General features: G+C 45.6%; 2 protein-coding genes across 2 annotated transcripts in view; one reads left to right on the forward strand and one right to left on the reverse strand.

The window, feature by feature from the left end:
• Positions 1-13,913, forward strand: part of LOC123345718 (zinc finger protein 436-like) — a 28,079-nt gene extending 14,166 nt beyond the window's left edge. Inside the window, exons 4-5 of the mRNA XM_044982748.1 lie at positions 10,999-11,269; positions 11,735-13,913. Coding sequence (XP_044838683.1) covers positions 10,999-11,269; positions 11,735-12,885 — 1,422 coding nt within the window. The 3' untranslated portion in view covers positions 12,886-13,913. The remainder of the gene's footprint in view (positions 1-10,998; positions 11,270-11,734) is intronic.
• Positions 1-16,620, reverse strand: part of LOC123345053 (zinc finger protein 883-like) — a 902,586-nt gene that overhangs the window by 651,856 nt on the left and 234,110 nt on the right. The window lies entirely within an intron of this gene.

Genomic DNA, 16,620 nt, shown 5'->3' on the forward strand with positions numbered 1-16,620 from the left:
GTTTGACAGGTGTAAAAGGAGTAGGGCTGTGTGTGCTTCTATGAACATTTCCAAAGAAACTCTTCTCCCTGTGATAATGTGACAGGCACCTCCTGAAATGATCCATGCGTATTAGGGCTCCTCAATATTTTTGCTAATCTGAGCAAACTGATTTTAATAGGCAGCAGGTTTAAAATAAACAAAAAGGAAGTATTTCTTCACACAATGCACAGTCAACCTGTGGAACTCCTTGCCAGAGGATGTTGTGAAGGCCAAGACTATATAACAGGGTTCAAAAAAGAACTAGATACGTTCATGGAGGTTAGGTCCATCAACGGCTATTAGTCAGGATGGGCAGGGATGCAAAATCATGCTTTCAAGTGTCCCTAGCCTCTGTTTGCCAGAAGCTGGGAATGGGTAACAGGAGATGGATTTGATAATCACAGGTAATCAATGTGGCACCTGGCATTAGCCACTGTTGGAAGACAGGATACTGGGATAGATGAACCATTGGTTTGACCCAGTATGGCCATGATTATTCCATATGGAGGGTTCTAGCCACATGCAGGGTCAGGCCATGTTGAACATCAAGCTATTTTTAGAATATTTATGCTTCAAAAAAGTCCATTAAAACAGTTGTTTATATTTTTATACAATCACACAACTTTATAATGGCATTAATAAAAAAAATTTCAGAGTAGAAAAGGCCTTTCAAATTTAATACAAAAATGGATACATATTAAGCTGTTATGTTAGCGCTTTTCCCTTCCTCAACAGCAATTTATTTATTAGTCTGATTGGGTCAAATTAGTGCTTCAGTGATTTAAGATCTTAAATCCCATTGAAAGTCAATAGGACTTGACTCCTGAGTAATTTACGTGCTTTAAAATTTTGTATTCCTTAATTTAGAGGTTTATCAGAGATCAAATTCTTTGACCCAGACAGGTGCAACAGGGGATGGATCACTTGAGGATTTAACTGTTCTGTTCATTCCCTCTGGGGCACTTGGCATTGGCCACTGTCAGAAAACAGACTATAGGGCTAGATGGACCTTTGGTCTGACGCAGTATGGCCGTTCTTGTGTTATGTTCTTATAACCAAATCCTACTTCCTAATCTGGACAGCTGCTGAGCTGTAGCTTAGATAAACCTGTGAGTCTATGCACTGTGAATTTTTAAATGTGACCTGCAACAAGGGAAAAATATGTTTTTTAGCTAACTATTTATGTATGAATAAGAAAAAAACTGGAAAGATTTTAATTTTATTTATTTTCTTTTGTACAGAAGAAATTCCCATCTGATGTTCTCCACGATGCTTTCAAAGGTGATGTTCAGAGAGGAAAATATGGGTTTGCACACATTTTCAGAAGTGGCCACTGACTTTAAATGCCTCAGTTTTGGGGTGTCTAACTTGTGACACCATAGGCCTGATTCTCAGGGAGTGTTGAATTGCCACTGATTTCATTAGGAGTTGTAGCAGCTCAGTATTTCTAAAATGAGGCTGGGTACCCATAAATTAAGGAAAGCAGAGTCAGTAGCCTCTAGGAAAACTTGGCCCACTGTTCTCCCCAAGTGCACAGAATTCAATATTTCAACACAATCCCCTTGGCTATCTCCCTAACAAACTTAACGGACCCCCAAGTGAATACAAGTCTTTTATCAGAAAATAAACCGGACCCAAAATGCTTTATGAAAAAGCAAATAAATCATTTACACATGAACAGCACCTCTGGATCAGCCTGAAAAGCAAATCCACCTACATTCAAAAATAAAACAGCTATATTATAATGAGGTTTACTTTGTTAACCTATATGCAACCCCCAGGCAAATGTGAAACAGAGAAAAGCAAACACCACCCATGCAGAAATCTAAATCCTTAGCATGCTCCTCAAAGTTCATATTCCCATTACTACAAATATGAGTCTTGATCTTGCAGACACTTCAAGCACCTGAGTAATCCTATTGATTTCAGCTGGAATAACGTGCAGAAAGTTAAACAGGTGCATGTTTGCAAGAATAAAATTATAGCTCTGCGGGGCAACAACCAGCAGATATTGCAGCCTCAGCTCTGACCAGCATCCATGAGCATCCCATTAAAACTGCACACACTAGCCTACATTTGTAAATAAATCAGCACCATACCCACTGCAAACCTACCTCCATTACAATTCATGATTGCCTGTTCTGTTCATTCGGGGCACCTGGCATTGGCCACTGCTGGAAGACAGGATACTGGGCTTATCTTCTCATGTAACTCCTTTACAGCTTTTGTAGACTGAGCTCATTGCATAAACCGGGCTCCCTGAAACTCTCCATATTCCCCCGACATACCCACCAGCTCATTGCCTGCCACCCTCCCATCCGCCTCTATTTCAGGAGCTTCCTGCAACACCCTCCATCCCCTCCCTCAGGCTGGGGCTCTTCCCCATCCCCTTCATACCAGGGTCTCCCAATCTCCCCCCTCACAGGGGTTCTGTCTGCCCCCGCTCCCCATTCCCTTCTCCCATACCCGGGTTCCCAATTCTCCCCCTTCAGGCCAGCAGCTGCATGTGCACCCCTTTCCACATACCCTGCTTTCCTCCCATACCTGGGTCTCCCATGTCCCCCCGCTAATGGTTCTGTGTGCCCCATTCCCCACTCCTGCCATACCAGGGAGCCCCATTACCCGCCCTCATCCCACCACCTGGGCTGTTTGCATGCCCCTAATCCCCCCTAGTTCCCTCCTTCCTCCCCACCCTTGTTTGTCATTCAGGGTGTTGACATGTTAAACACTATGGCTGGAGGGGCAGAGATGAGATGGTGTATTGTTATGCTTGAGGGTGATAATGCCCACCATTAGCCAGACAGTTACAGAGGTGCTTGAATCTCTGTGGTTGTGCTAACCGGGGAAAAGGGGCTCCCCAGGTCCTCAGCTTTTCCCCTTCCAGTTTTTACCAAAATTAATAGGGTTCTTCTGCCCACAGATGACTAGAACATTACCTGGACATTTCGAATTGATCAGCAGGGGAGTTCGAGTAGAGCCTGACACGTTGGCCCAGTTAAAATATAAAAAATGACATCTATGTGAAATATAATATGTTACCATTAGTAGCTCAATCAAATATAAAAATCTAAATGGATTGAAATGAAAAATCTGGAACAAAATGTTTCAATATTATTGAAATGAAACAAAAACATTGAAATTGACACATTCCCAGAAAACATTTTGATTTTGACAAATCTGCATTTTTGATAGAAAACTGCTCCATTTAATTTTTTTAGGCTTGATTCTCAAGTACTAATTATCAAATACTAATATAAATTCTGCTTTGCTTTAGCCTTTTCCCCCCACTAATTATCAAATATTTATATAAAAGCCTCTCAGATTTTGCCCCTTTTTGACCTAATTATCAAATAGGATATACATTTTCCCTTTGATTTTGCTCCTTTCTCTGTCATGATAAATGTATTGTGATAAAATTCCCTCATCGTTTTCAATTTTGTCTCTAATCATCCACTATTGATATAAAACCCTTTCCGATTTGTATTTTTCTAATCACCCTTTTGGAGTGAAGCGACTTCTCCTGATTTTGGAGGAAACCAAGTCATCACCGCAGATGGGGAATACGAGGGGGGTGTGATTAAATTCCCTCATTGGGCACAGACGTGGGGAACCAGGCCAGGGTTGAACTCCCCAGCGATCAACTTTCCCCCTCACATCTGAGAATCAAATTTTCCTCCCCTTTGCAGACTGCTGTGTAGATAGAACAGACTGAGGGGTTATTACAGGTGACCCTTTCACAGGGGGCTGTTCAGTGCCCGTCTGGGTCCCTGATCCCCGTTCCTAGAGTTGCCACAAATTCCCATCACTTATAATAATCCTGCTGGATTAACCCCCTCACATTTCCATCGCTGCTTTCACCCCAAAGAGTCTCAAACACTTGTGACAGATGAATGGTACGGGACTCGTTCCCCTTCGTATTGACATGCAGACAGCTCTGGAGTGGGAATGGGGTGACTGGCTGTTCTTTGTCAATGCCAGGGCATGGCTGGCCAAAAGAGAGGCCATGAAGAGCGAATGTCTGTGGCTGATGGGGACACTTTCTCATTTTCCGTTACTAATATTCTATCTCCTCCGATTTTGTGTCAGGTATCAAACATTTTTACCAAGCATTTTGATACCAGTATCAAACACTGATAGTATCAGAGGGGTGGTCGTGTTAGTCTGGATCTGTAAAAGCAGCAAAGAGTCCTGTGGCACCTTATAGACTAACAGACGTATTGGAGCATGAGCTTTCGTGGGTGAATACCCACTTCGTCGGATGCATGACGAAAGCTCATGCTCCAATACGTCTGTTAGTCTATAACAGGGGTAGGCACGTGTGCCGAAGGCGGCATGCAAGCTGATTTTCAGTGGCACTCACACTGCCTGGGTCCTGGCCACCAATCCGAGGGGCTCTGCATTTTAATTTAATTTTAAATGAAGCTTCTTAAACATTTTAAAAAGCTTATTTACTTTACATACGACAATAGTTTAATTATATATTATAGACTTATAGAAAGAGACCTTCTAAAAATGTTAAAATGTATTACTGGCACCCAAAACCTTAAATCAGAGTGAATAAATGAAGACTTGGCACAGCAAGAAAGAAAGGTTGCCGACCCCTGGTTTTTAAGGTGCCACAGGACTCTTTGCTGCTTTTACAAACACTGATAGAAAATGACACCGTATGAGGAGATTTTCTATCTAATCCAATCCTCTAATATGGATTTCAAATTCTCTGATTTCACTCATTTTCCTCTCTAGCTATTGAACATTGATATAAAACCCCTGTGGATTTTTCCCCTTCTTTCTGCTGGTTATTAATTATAAAATCTTCATTGATTTTCTATTTTCTATCTAATCTAAAAGTAGTGCTATAAAACATCCTCAGATTTTAGTAGTTTTGCACCTTTTTAACAGAAGCAATTTCTTGTTTTGGAGGGAAACTCTTGTCCTGTGGCACCACCTTGTTGGGGTATAGAGGGGCGGGCGGGGGAGAGTTAAGCTCCCCATTGATCAACTTTCCCCGCTCACATTTGAGAATCAAATTGTTTCCCCTTTTACGTCCTAAAATCGACATGTTTCCTGATGAAAGCAACTGGCTCAATATTTAACAAACATCAAAGCCAGGTACTTCCCCACTAGGGGGTATGATGCCTCCCAGCTGCTAACAAGACAGCTGGCCAGACCCTGATGGATTGTTTTATTGTGGCTGAAAACCTCCATCATTTATAACAATTCTATATTCCTGTATATTAACCTCTCATGTTCTCATGACCACTCTCACCCTGAGAGGTCCTAAAAGTTCAGGACAAATGGTCTCTGTGGGGGTTTTCATCCCCCCAGTTCTGAGCCATGGCTGCTTCTGGGAACATATTAGCTATTCTTTGCCAGCAACAGGGGATGGACATTTCTGGAATATTCTGGCTCTTCCATCCCCTCCTTATTCCTGTTAAAGTAGCATCATGTGGGGCTCCGTGTGTGACTGGCAACAGGTGGGAAATACTTTGTATTTATCTAATTGATAGAAAATCCCCTGATTGTTTTTGTTTCTCATCCCTCTTTAAAACTTCAAGAACTTTTGGTTTGCTCTAAATCCTTATCTCAGTTTCCTCTCAGATTGAGAATCATTTGCCCATTTATGTCAATAACAATGGACGAGGTTGCTGACTGAGAGTTACCAAGAGAGCCCTGTGAGACTTAGGAGAGATGCCAGGGTTTAAAAGGATCCCCACTGGAATATAACGGGGCTCAAAGAGATGGTCTAAATATGGTGGAATATTTTCTAAAAAATAAATGAGTTCTTACAACTTTTAGAGTTGAATAGCGGATACCAAATTCTCTCTTCGTTCGGGAGGGGAAGGACTTTCTGGTGAGCCAAAGACACTAGCCAAAAATGAGACACCATCTTTCTGCACCATGGTGGAAAGCAGGTGGGAGATGCAGTTTCTGAAACCTTTATCCTTCAAAATTTGCATCCCTCAGACCAGGGCCGAGGAACGGTGCAGGCTGCGCTATGTGAAGGGTGTCACAAATACCTTAGAAATTGCATCCCCCCTCCCTCACCCTTGCCTTGACCCATGGCAAACAATTTCTGATGGATGAGGGTGAAAGGAGCAAAAATTATTCCATGCACTTGCAACCAGAGCTACCCTTTCCAGAGGGCTGTAGTGTTTGAATGGAGTGGTGTTCCGTGCAGGTGCAGATGCCTGCACAGACAGTGACAGGATTGGAGATCTTGGCTAGGGCAGAGAAATCTTTGAGTGGAACAGACTAGTTCCAGTTGTTCCTGTTCTGATCCCTGTTGTAAAATATATAGCTGTGTGTTCTCCTCCCCTGGCAATTCCTGGTTTCAGTCACAGCCCTTTCCATCTTTTGTGTAAACCTTTTTAATTTAGATGGGTTGGTATTATCCATAGTATTGTAAAGTATGACCTGTGCTAATGGTTTACACTCCCTAAGGCCTACAGCAGTGCCTCTCAACCTTTCCAGATCACTGTACCCCTTTCAGGAGTCTGATTTGTCTTGCATACCCCCAAGTTTTACCTCATTTAGAAACGACTTGCTGACACAATCAGACATAATAGTACAGAAGTGCCACAGCCACTATTACTGAAAAATTGCCGCAGTTAACTCAAGCGATTAACTTGAAACAAATTAACTCGATTAAAAAATTAGTCGTGATTAATTGCAGTTTTAATTGTACTGTTAAATAATAGAACACTATATTATAAATATTTTTGGATGTTTTTCTACATTTTCAAATATATTGATTTCAATTGCAACACAGAATACAAAGAGTACAGCACTTACTGCACTGTTTAAAAAAAACCCAAAAGAAATAGTACAGGAGTACTTATGGCACCTTAGAGACTAACAAATTTATTTGAGCATAAGCTTTCATGAGCTACAGCCCACTTCTTCAGATGCATGCAGTGGAAAATACAGTAGGAAGATATATATATACACAGAGAACATAAAACAATGGGTGTTACCATACACACTCTAACGAGAGTGATCAGTTAAGGTGAGCTATTACCAGCAGGAGAGAAAAAGAACAGTTTGTAGTGGTAATGAAAATGGCCCATTTCCAGCAATTGACGAGGAGATGTGAGGAACTGTAAGGCGGGGGGGGGGGGAATAAACATGGGGAAATAGTTTTACTTTGTGTAATGGCCCATCCACTCCCAGTCTTTATTCAAGCCTAATTTGATGGTGTCCAATTTGCAAATTAATTCCAATTCAGCAGTCTCTTCTTGGAGTCTGTTTTTGAAGTTTTTTTGTTGTAATATTGCAACTTTGAGGTCTGTTATTGAGTGGCCAGGGAGATTGAAGTGTTCTCCAACTGGTTTTTGAATGTTATTCTTGATGTGTGATTTGTGTCCATTTATTCTTTATGTAGAGACTGTCCGGTTTGGCCAATGTACATGGCAGAGGGGCATTGCTGGCACATGATGGCATATATCACATTGGTAGATGTGCAGGTGAATGAGCCCCTGATGGTGTGGCTGGTGTGATTAGATGCTCTGATGGCATCGTTAGAGTAGATATGGGGACAGAGTTGGCAACGGGCTTTGTTGCAAGGATAGATTCCTGGGTTAGTGTTTTTGTTGTGTGGTTGCTGGTGAGTATTTGCTTCATTGTGGATGGTTCTCTGAAAACATCCACTGAGTGATTCCAAGAGGTCTCTCTTGAGTGGTAACAGTTAACTTAAACCCCCTTATTTTATATGTATAGTTGCGATAATGTTTCCAATGTGCACTACTTTGCATATATCAACATTGACTTTCATCTTCCATTTTGTTGCCCAGTCACCCAGTTTTGAGAGATCCTTCTGTAGCTCTTCGCAGTCTGCCTGGGACTTAATTATCTTGAGTAATTTTGTATCATCTGCAAATTTTGCCAGCTCACTGTTTACCCCTTTTCCCAGATCATTTATGAATATGTTAAATAGGAGTGGGCCTAGTGCAGACCCCTGGGGGACACCACTATTTACTGCTCTCCATTTTGAAAACTGACCATTTATTCCTACCCTTTGTTTCCTGTCTCCTAACCAGTTACCAATCCATGAGAGAACCTTCCCTCTTGTCCCATGACAGCTTAGTTTGCTTAAGAGCATTTGGTGAGGGACCTTGAAAATCTAAGTATGCTATATCCACTATATCTCAGCCCCCTGCTGGCTGAGTAGCCTCAGCCTTTAAGGCTGGGTGGAGGATAGGGGCACCCAGGCCCTCCATCCCCACCAGGTCCCAGCCCAGGGCCCTGTATGTCAAACCCTGAACAGTGGGGTTGGTGTCCCTCCTGGCAGGGAGAAGCTACTGTCCTGGGCTACTTACTACCAGTTGATTCCATTTGGGGCATGGTCCCTCGAGTCTAGTCCAATCTACCAGGCAGCTTGCTTCCCACAGGATTCCCTCTGGGGTGCAGACAGAACCTTGCTGTGGTCCCAGACTCCTTCAGGCAGGACAGCCACAAGCTGGTGAGGTTGAGCCACACAATGTCTCTGGGGTTTACTCAGCCAGTTACTTCCCATGCTGTGGGTACCTCCACAGCCTCCCTTGGTTGAGGAGCCAGTGCTCCATCTCTTCAGGCAGGGAGACAACTAGCTCCTGTCTCTTCCCCAGTCAGGCCTGAACTGAGCCAAGCTCCCTTCTTTTATCCCCCTCCAGGCCTGGCATTGGTTGCGGGTATAGCGGGGCGGGGCTAGCTGGGCCCAAAGGTTTTCTTTAACCCTTGCTGTGCTGGCTGGAAGTTTCTTTGCTTTATCATACTGAATATCACTAAAGATATGAAGAATGGATAGATTCTCTTACCACTCCTAAGAAATAAATGACTATTCATAGAATCAAAGAAATATAGGGCTGGAAGGGATCTTGAGAGGTCATCTACTCCAGCCCCCTGTGTTGATGCAGGCCCAAGTATACATTTACCATTCCTGACAAGTGCTTATCCAACCTGTTCTTAAAAACCTCCGGTGATGGGGATTCCACAAACTCACCAGGTAACCTCATTCAGAATTTAACTATCCTTATAGTTTAGCAAGGTTTTCTTAATATCTAATCTCAATCTCCCTTGCTGCAGATTAAGCCCATTACTTCTTGTCCTACCTTCAGTAAACATGGAGAACAACTGATCATTGTCCTTTTTATAACAATGCTTAACATATTTGAAGACTTATCAGGTCCCCTCAGTCTTCTTTTCTCATGTCTAAACATGCCCAGGTTATTTAATCTTTCCTCATAGGTCCGGGTTTTCTAAACCTTTTATCATTTGTGTTGGTCTCCTCTGGTCTCTTTTCAATTTGTCCATGTCTTTTTTAGAGTGTGATGCTAAAAACTGGACACAATACTCCAGCTGAGGCCTCGCGGGTGCAGAGGAGAGTGGAACAGTTAGCTCCTGTGTCTTACATATGATACTCCTGTTCATTCACCCAAGAATAATATTAGTCTTTTTCACAACGGCTTCACATTGTTGCATCCTGTTCAGCTTGAGATCCACTATAGCTCCCGGACGCTTTTTTGTAGTACTAATGCCTGGCCAGGTATCCCCCCTTTTGTATTTGTTCATTTGATTTGTCCTTCCTCAGAGTAAGATGGTGCACTTGTCTTTATTCAGTTTCATCTTGTTGATTTCACACCAATTCTGCAATTTATTGAGGTCATTTTGAATTCTAATCCTGGCCTCCAAAGTGCTTTCAACCCCTCTCAGCTTGGTTTCATCTACAGTTTTTATAAGCATCGTGTCCACGTCATTAGCCAAGTCGTTAATGAAAATATTGAATAATATTGGACTTAGGACAGACCCCTGTGGGATCCTTCTGGATACTTCTGATGTTATGAAGTAAAAAAATATTTCTCTCTGTGGCTACCCAGCTCTTGAGGAAGGAGACCGGAGAACCAACAGTACTGGGAACTCAAGACAACCCTGAATTCATTTGTTAGTGTAGAGTGTTTTCGACAGTGATAGATAACTGACTGGGACCGGCAATGGAATAACAACAGTGAGAAAGCAATAGGTCTGAGTGGGAAGGGAGAGGGATTACTGGGAGGTCAGTCTATCCCAGGGGTCACAGGATGGAAAAGTGCCATTGAAAAGCATAATGCAGTCTGTGACTGAGCTGGTGGGATTGTGACTGGGGCAGCAGGTTCTGAGAGGGGGATTCTGGCTGTCTCAGGGACTGGTGACCTTTGAGGAGGTGGCCGAATATTTCACCAAGGGGCAGGGGGCTCTGCTGGACCCTATTAGAGAGCCCTCTTCAGGGATATCATGCAGGAGAATTAGGAGACTGTGACCTCGCAGAGTAAGTATCTCTGTCCCCTTGGGTGTTAGGATCTGGGTGGTCTCTGCAGGTCAGCTTCAGCTCCAGGATCCTACAGCCCTTGCTCCTTAGATATCTGGGGTGATCAGCACTTGCAGGTGCTAGGCCCTGTGTGAGAGAGAGGGTCACCTCCACACCTCATCCCACTGGGAATGGAAACTCAGGATTCAGTGTTAATCTGGGCATCCCCAGGGTTTCAAAAGAGAGTGACTCCCTGTGTCCCCTGTCTGAGGCTGGTTCCATCCAGGGGAGGTGGAAGCTTCCTAAAAGAGGGGGGCCCACCAGTGCCTGAACTGTGCCTGAGTGAGGAGGGGTAGAGTGTAGAGAAGAGCAAGCGGGGAATGGTGTCTGCTCCCACCCTCCATCCACTGGAGGCCCCACCCTTGCACCACCTTTTCTCCTGAGGTCCTGCTTCTGTGATGCCCCTTCCCCCCAAGACACCGTTCCCCGCTTGCTCTTCTCTACACCCTGCCCCTCCTCACTCACTCAGTAAAAAATGGGAGGGCCATGCCCGCCCCAGCTCTGGTGCCCCTGATTCCATCCCTGGGGTCACTGGCCCCTTACTGTGTTGTGGCAAGCAGCTTATTATCTACTCTCTGCCTAAGTCATCAATTTCCCGTGTCTGGGGATCCATGAGTGTACCCCAGGGGACACACGGCATGTCTCCCTGCAGGCACTAGGCTTTCCCACAGGGTCTCATGAACATGTTCCCCATCCGTGAGGATCAGATGTCCTCCCTGCAGAGAAAGGGGCTGGGTGTGATGTTATGGGATGCTCTCTTGTGGGAAACGCTGAATGGAGACCTAGCCCGTCCTGATCTCACCCGTTTCCTTCTGATGAGCAGAATCCCCAAACCGGACTCCATCTGCCACATGGACCAAGAGGAAGAGCCCTGTGTCCTGGACTCTGAGGATTCTTCAGAAAAGGAGACCCCGAGAGGCCCTCAGGCAGGTAAGAGATAAAGTTAAACCCACTTCCAAACCTTCCAATGCCCCTGTGGGCTCCCCCTTTTCGTGGTTCAGTCAGGATTGTCCCCAGCAGGTGTCGTACCCTCATCGCAGATGGCGCTCCTGGCCTCCCACCCATCCCGACCAACACCCAGCAGTACCTCCCTCCCCACTGAGTGTCCAGATGGGATGTGGAGTCAGAATGGGTCCCCTCATCTCGCTTCTCTGGGGAAGGGTTTGAGGAATTCACTTGCCAGTTACTGATCTTATCATCCAGTTTTAGTTTTGTTTGTTTTATGGAATCTTACAATCATAGAATTGCAGAACTGGAAGGGGACTCAATCGGTCATCAAGTTCAGTCCCCTGCACTCAAGACAGGACTAAATGCACTTCCCTTTTCCATTTCTCTTTCTGAGGTTCTCTGTCCCCCGGCACAGGGGAGGACTCATATCTGGATTCTCTGTCCCAGCAGGTGATGAGACAGTGACTGAGAACGAGGAGGAGAATCCTCAGCAGGAAGATCCTGAGCAAGTGGAACCACAGCAGACAATATCAGGAAGAGATGAAGGTGGTGTTTCCATGAGTCCTGAGCTGGGAGAAGCCCGGGAGAATCACCCTTATAAATGCCCTGACTGTGGGAAAAGCTTCCGATGGAGCTGCCGCTTCACTGAACATCAGAGAATCCATACAGGGGAGAAAACCTCTATCTGTGCTGACTGCGGGGAGAGCTTCAGTCGTTACTCAAACTTCACGAGGCACCGCAGGATCCATACTGGAGAGAAACCCTACAGCTGTCCCGATTGTGGGAAAAACTTCGGTCGCACTTCTGACCTCATTATACACCAGAGATTGCATACGGGAGAGAGACCCTACAAATGCCCTCAGTGTGGGAAAAGCTTCAGCCGCAGCTCGTACCTCATTCCTCACCAGAGGACACACACAGGAGAGAGGCCCTATAAATGCTCCAACTGTGGGAAGAGCTTCAACCTGAGCTCAAACCTTATCAGGCATCAGAGGATCCACACGGGAGAAAAACCCTATAGATGCCCCGACTGTGGGAAAAGCTTCTATCTGAGCTTACACCTCATTAGGCACCAAAGAGTCCATATTGAAAGAAAATCCTATGACTGCCCTGACTGCGGGAAAAAGTTCATTCGGAGCTCAGCCCTGATTACACACCACAGACTCCACACGGGAGAGAGACCCTATAAATGCGCCAACTGTGGGAAAAGCTTTGGCATGAGCTCAGACCTGATCAGACACCAGAGATCCCACACGGGCGAGAGACCCTACAGATGTGGTGAATGTGGGAAAAGCTTCAGCGTGAGCTCCAAGCTCATCAGACATCAGGGGACACATGTGACAGAGAAACCTTTCCGTTGTCCCGAATGTGGGGAAGGCTTCGTCACCAGCTCCAAACTCGTTAAACATCAGAAACACCACCTGGAACAGAAACCCTACAAATGTGGGGACTGCTGGAAAAGCTATAGCCACAGTTCTGAACTCCTCAGGCATCAGCGAGCCCACACTGGAGAGAGACCTTATAAGTGCCTCGACTGTGGGAAAGGGTTTAGTCGGAGTTCACACCTTATCAGGCATCAGAAAATCCACAGGACATAGGCACGGGTCCTGGTCCTTCCTCTAGGGCTTTTCAAACAAATTTAGTTATAAATAATTGGTGGTGTGGAGATTCATGTGTGGGAGAGGCACAGGCAAGGGTGAAGGGGAAATGCGGAGGAAGAAAAAGAAGTTTGGGGGCTGGTGAGTCAGTTGTTTGGGGTTTGTGGGGAGGGAACTGGGATTTTTTTTTTGTTTGTTTCAAAATTTCTTAAATTTCCCATGCTCATTCCACACCCTTTTTCTCTGGCCTGGCAGGATGTGGAACATCAGGTGAGATGGGACTTGAATTATATAATTCACTAGGGCCAGAGACTAGATTTTCTTGACTAGGGAAACTGAGGAGCTGCACTGACGCCACACCTAAAGGAAGTGCCAGTCTGATGCTATATGGAGAGGATGTGAGATGTGATACCATTCCTACTGTCACCCGTGTTTCCAGCGCCAGAGTATGAGAGACAGCAAATCTGTAATTGGAGAGCGGGAAATACCACAGACTGGCATATGATTTACCCGTGGCTCTCACTGCTGCAAGAGCAGGCAGATCTGTAGTGTATCCTTACAGCACTATAGCACAGGCTGGAAATCTGCATTGTAACATCCAGTGGAGCTGGACAATTCATGTCCAGGCTCCGGATTTAACCTGGTACATATATAAAAATGTGTACACATGTATGTATATTATTTCCCAGGTGAAACCTGCATCAGTGCAAGCTAATAGCTTCTCAGTGAGTGGCATCTGTGTCACACAGAGTACATCCCTAGTTTAAACATTAGAGTCCCCTTTTGACGCCAGATGACTTGTCTTGGGGTACCGAGTTTCACCCAAGGTACCTAGAACCCAATGACATAGAATCAGTGAATGATAGTGAGAGCACTGAGACTGGAGAACTCGCTTCACCAGCGTGGCGGAAGGCTCCGTGCACCCGCCCACTCCACCCCAGTGGACAGCCCAAGCAAAAGGCTGTCATTATTTTGAACTTTTTGAGTGGCCTTTTCCTTCCCTCCTATCCTCCTCCCAAACCCCACCTGGGCTACCTTGTCAGTTCTCTCCCTCTTTTTATAATGAATTAATAAAGAATACATGATTTTTAAACAATAGTGACTTTATTTCCTTAGAAAGCAAGCTGTGATCGAAGGGGGAGGGTGGGTTGCTTACAGGGAATGGGGGGAGGGAAGGAGTTAGTTCATCAAGGAGAAACAAACACAACAGTCACACCGTACCCTGGCCAGTGATGAAACTAGTTTTCAAAGCTTCTCTGATATGCACCGCTTCCTGGTGTGCTCTTCTAATCACCTTGGTGTCTGGCTGCGCGTAATCAGTGGCCAGGTGATTTGCCTCAGCCTCCCACCCCGCCATAAAGGTCTCCCCCTTACTCTCACAGAGACTGTGGAGCACACAGCAAGCAGTAATAACAATGGGGATATTGGTTTGGCTGAGGTCTGAGCGAGTCAGTAATGTGCGCCAACGTCCCTTTAAACGTCCAAATGCACATTCTACCATAATTCTGCACTTGCTCAGCCTATAGTTGAACAGCTCCTGACTACTGTCCAGGCTGCCTGCGTATGGCTTCATGAGCCATGGCATTAAGGGGTAGGCTGGGTCCCCCAGGATAACTACAGGCATTTCAACATCCCCAACTGTTATTTTCTGGTCTGGGAAGTAATTCCCTTGCTGCAGCCGTTTAAACAGATTAGTGTTCCTGAAGACGTGAGCATCATGAACCCTTCCCGGCCATCCCGCGTGGATGTTGGTGAAACGTCCCTTGTGATCCACCAGTGCTTGCAGCACCATTGCAGTTTATGTACTGGCTGCCTTGGTGCTCCGGGGCCAAGATAAGGATATAGGTTCCATCTATCGCCCCACCACAGTTAGGGAATCCCATTGCAGCAAAGCCATCCACTATGACCTGCACATTTCCCAGAGTCACAACCTTTCGTAGCAGCAGCTTAGTGATTGCTTTGGCTACTTGCATCACAGCAGCCCCCACAGTAGACTTGCCCACTCCAAATTGATTCCCGACTGACCGGTAGCTGTCTGGCGTTGCAAGCGTCCAGAGGGCTATCACCACTCGCTTCTCAACTGTGAGGGCTGCTCTCATTTTGGTATTCTGGCGTTTCAGGGCAGGGGAAAGCAAGTCACAAAGTTCCATGAAAGTGCCCTTATGCATGCGAAAGTTTCGCAGCCACTGGGAATCGTCCCACACCTGCAACACTATGCGGTCCCACCAGTCTGTGCTTGTTTCCCGGGCCCAAAATCGGCATTCAATGGCTAGAACCTGCCCCATTACCAGCAGGATCTCCAAAGCGCCGGGGCCCGCCCTTTGAGAGAATTCTGTGTCCATGTCCTCATCACTCTCGTCGCTGCGCTGCTGTAGCCACCGCCTCCTCACCTGTTTTTTTCAGGTTCTGGTTCAGCATAGAGTGCACGAGAATGCACGAGGTGTTTACAACATCCATGACTGCTGTCTTGAGCTGAGCAGACTCCATGCTTGCTGTGGTATGGTGTCTGCACAGTTCACCCAGGAAAAAAAGGCACAAAAACAGTTGTCTGCAATTGCTTTCACTGAGGGAGAGGTGAGGCTGTACCCAGAACCACCAGCAACAATGTTTTTTGCCCCATCAGGCACTGGGATCTCAACCCAGAATTCCAATGGGCGGGGGAGACTGCAGGAACTATGGGACAGCTACCCACAGTGCAACGCTCCGGAAATCGACGCTAGCCTCGGTACATGGACACACGAATTAATGTGCTTAGTGTGGCTGCGTGCACTCGACTTTATACAATCTGTTTCCAAATACCGGTTTCTGTAAAATTGGAATAATCCCGTAGTGTAGACATACCCAGAGAAACAATCACTTGATTCAGTGAGGTCAGATGTAGAGTCTTGAAGAGCTGCTTGTGGTTCCTGATGTTTGTTCAAAACTACACAGGAGCACAGTGAACTAAAAGGTGAATTAATACATTGCCCGTGGTTCTGCCTAGCTGGGTAATTTAAAAAGCAGTTTAAGAGCAGCTTTAAAACCATTCCCTTTTTAAATGTGGGGTTTGCCACAAGTGGTGTTTAAGTGAGTCTAAGCGTGAGAAATGTGACTATAGGAAAATATGGACATGTGGTGTCTAGGTGAGTCTGTGTGTGTACAAAAAACATTTCCCTGGGGAAACAATTTGGAAAGGTAATTAATATATGTAATCATTACAGTTCTTTAGCATGAATGTTGACATTTTGCTCGGCTAATGCACAAACTCTTTACCTAGTTAGGTCTGTGAACTTCTGCACTGGAATGGTGGAGCCAAGCTCCCGTCTGGTCACAGCAGGCTGCTGCTTCAGTACAACGGGTGATACAGCCCATGAGCTGGAGTATGGTTGGTTCCTTGCAGGGCTGTGGATGGAGATGGCATCTATACCGGGCCGTCTGGGTGCTTTACTCCCCTGAGTTTGTGCTGTCTGATGGACAGTAATAAAAAGCTGATCCTAAATGTCTGTTTGTCCAGCATAGCTACACTGGTCAAGGGTGTGTTAGTCAGCCCACCCCCGACTACTCCACAGCTCCGTGATTACAGCACTCGCCTGAGCTGTAGCAGTTCCCTGTTCAAATTCCTTCTCCTCACCAGACAGGAGGGTTTCCCACATCCCAGAGGAGTGAACCAACCACCAGGCTGAAAGTTACAAGGGAGCTTCTTTCTCCACAAGAGGGTTTACAAGCTGAGAAGCCCTAGCACAAACAGCTGGCTCT

The sequence above is a fragment of the Mauremys mutica genome, chromosome 12, assembly GCF_020497125.1.
Source record: "Mauremys mutica isolate MM-2020 ecotype Southern chromosome 12, ASM2049712v1, whole genome shotgun sequence".
Taxonomy (NCBI): Eukaryota; Metazoa; Chordata; order Testudines; family Geoemydidae; genus Mauremys; species Mauremys mutica.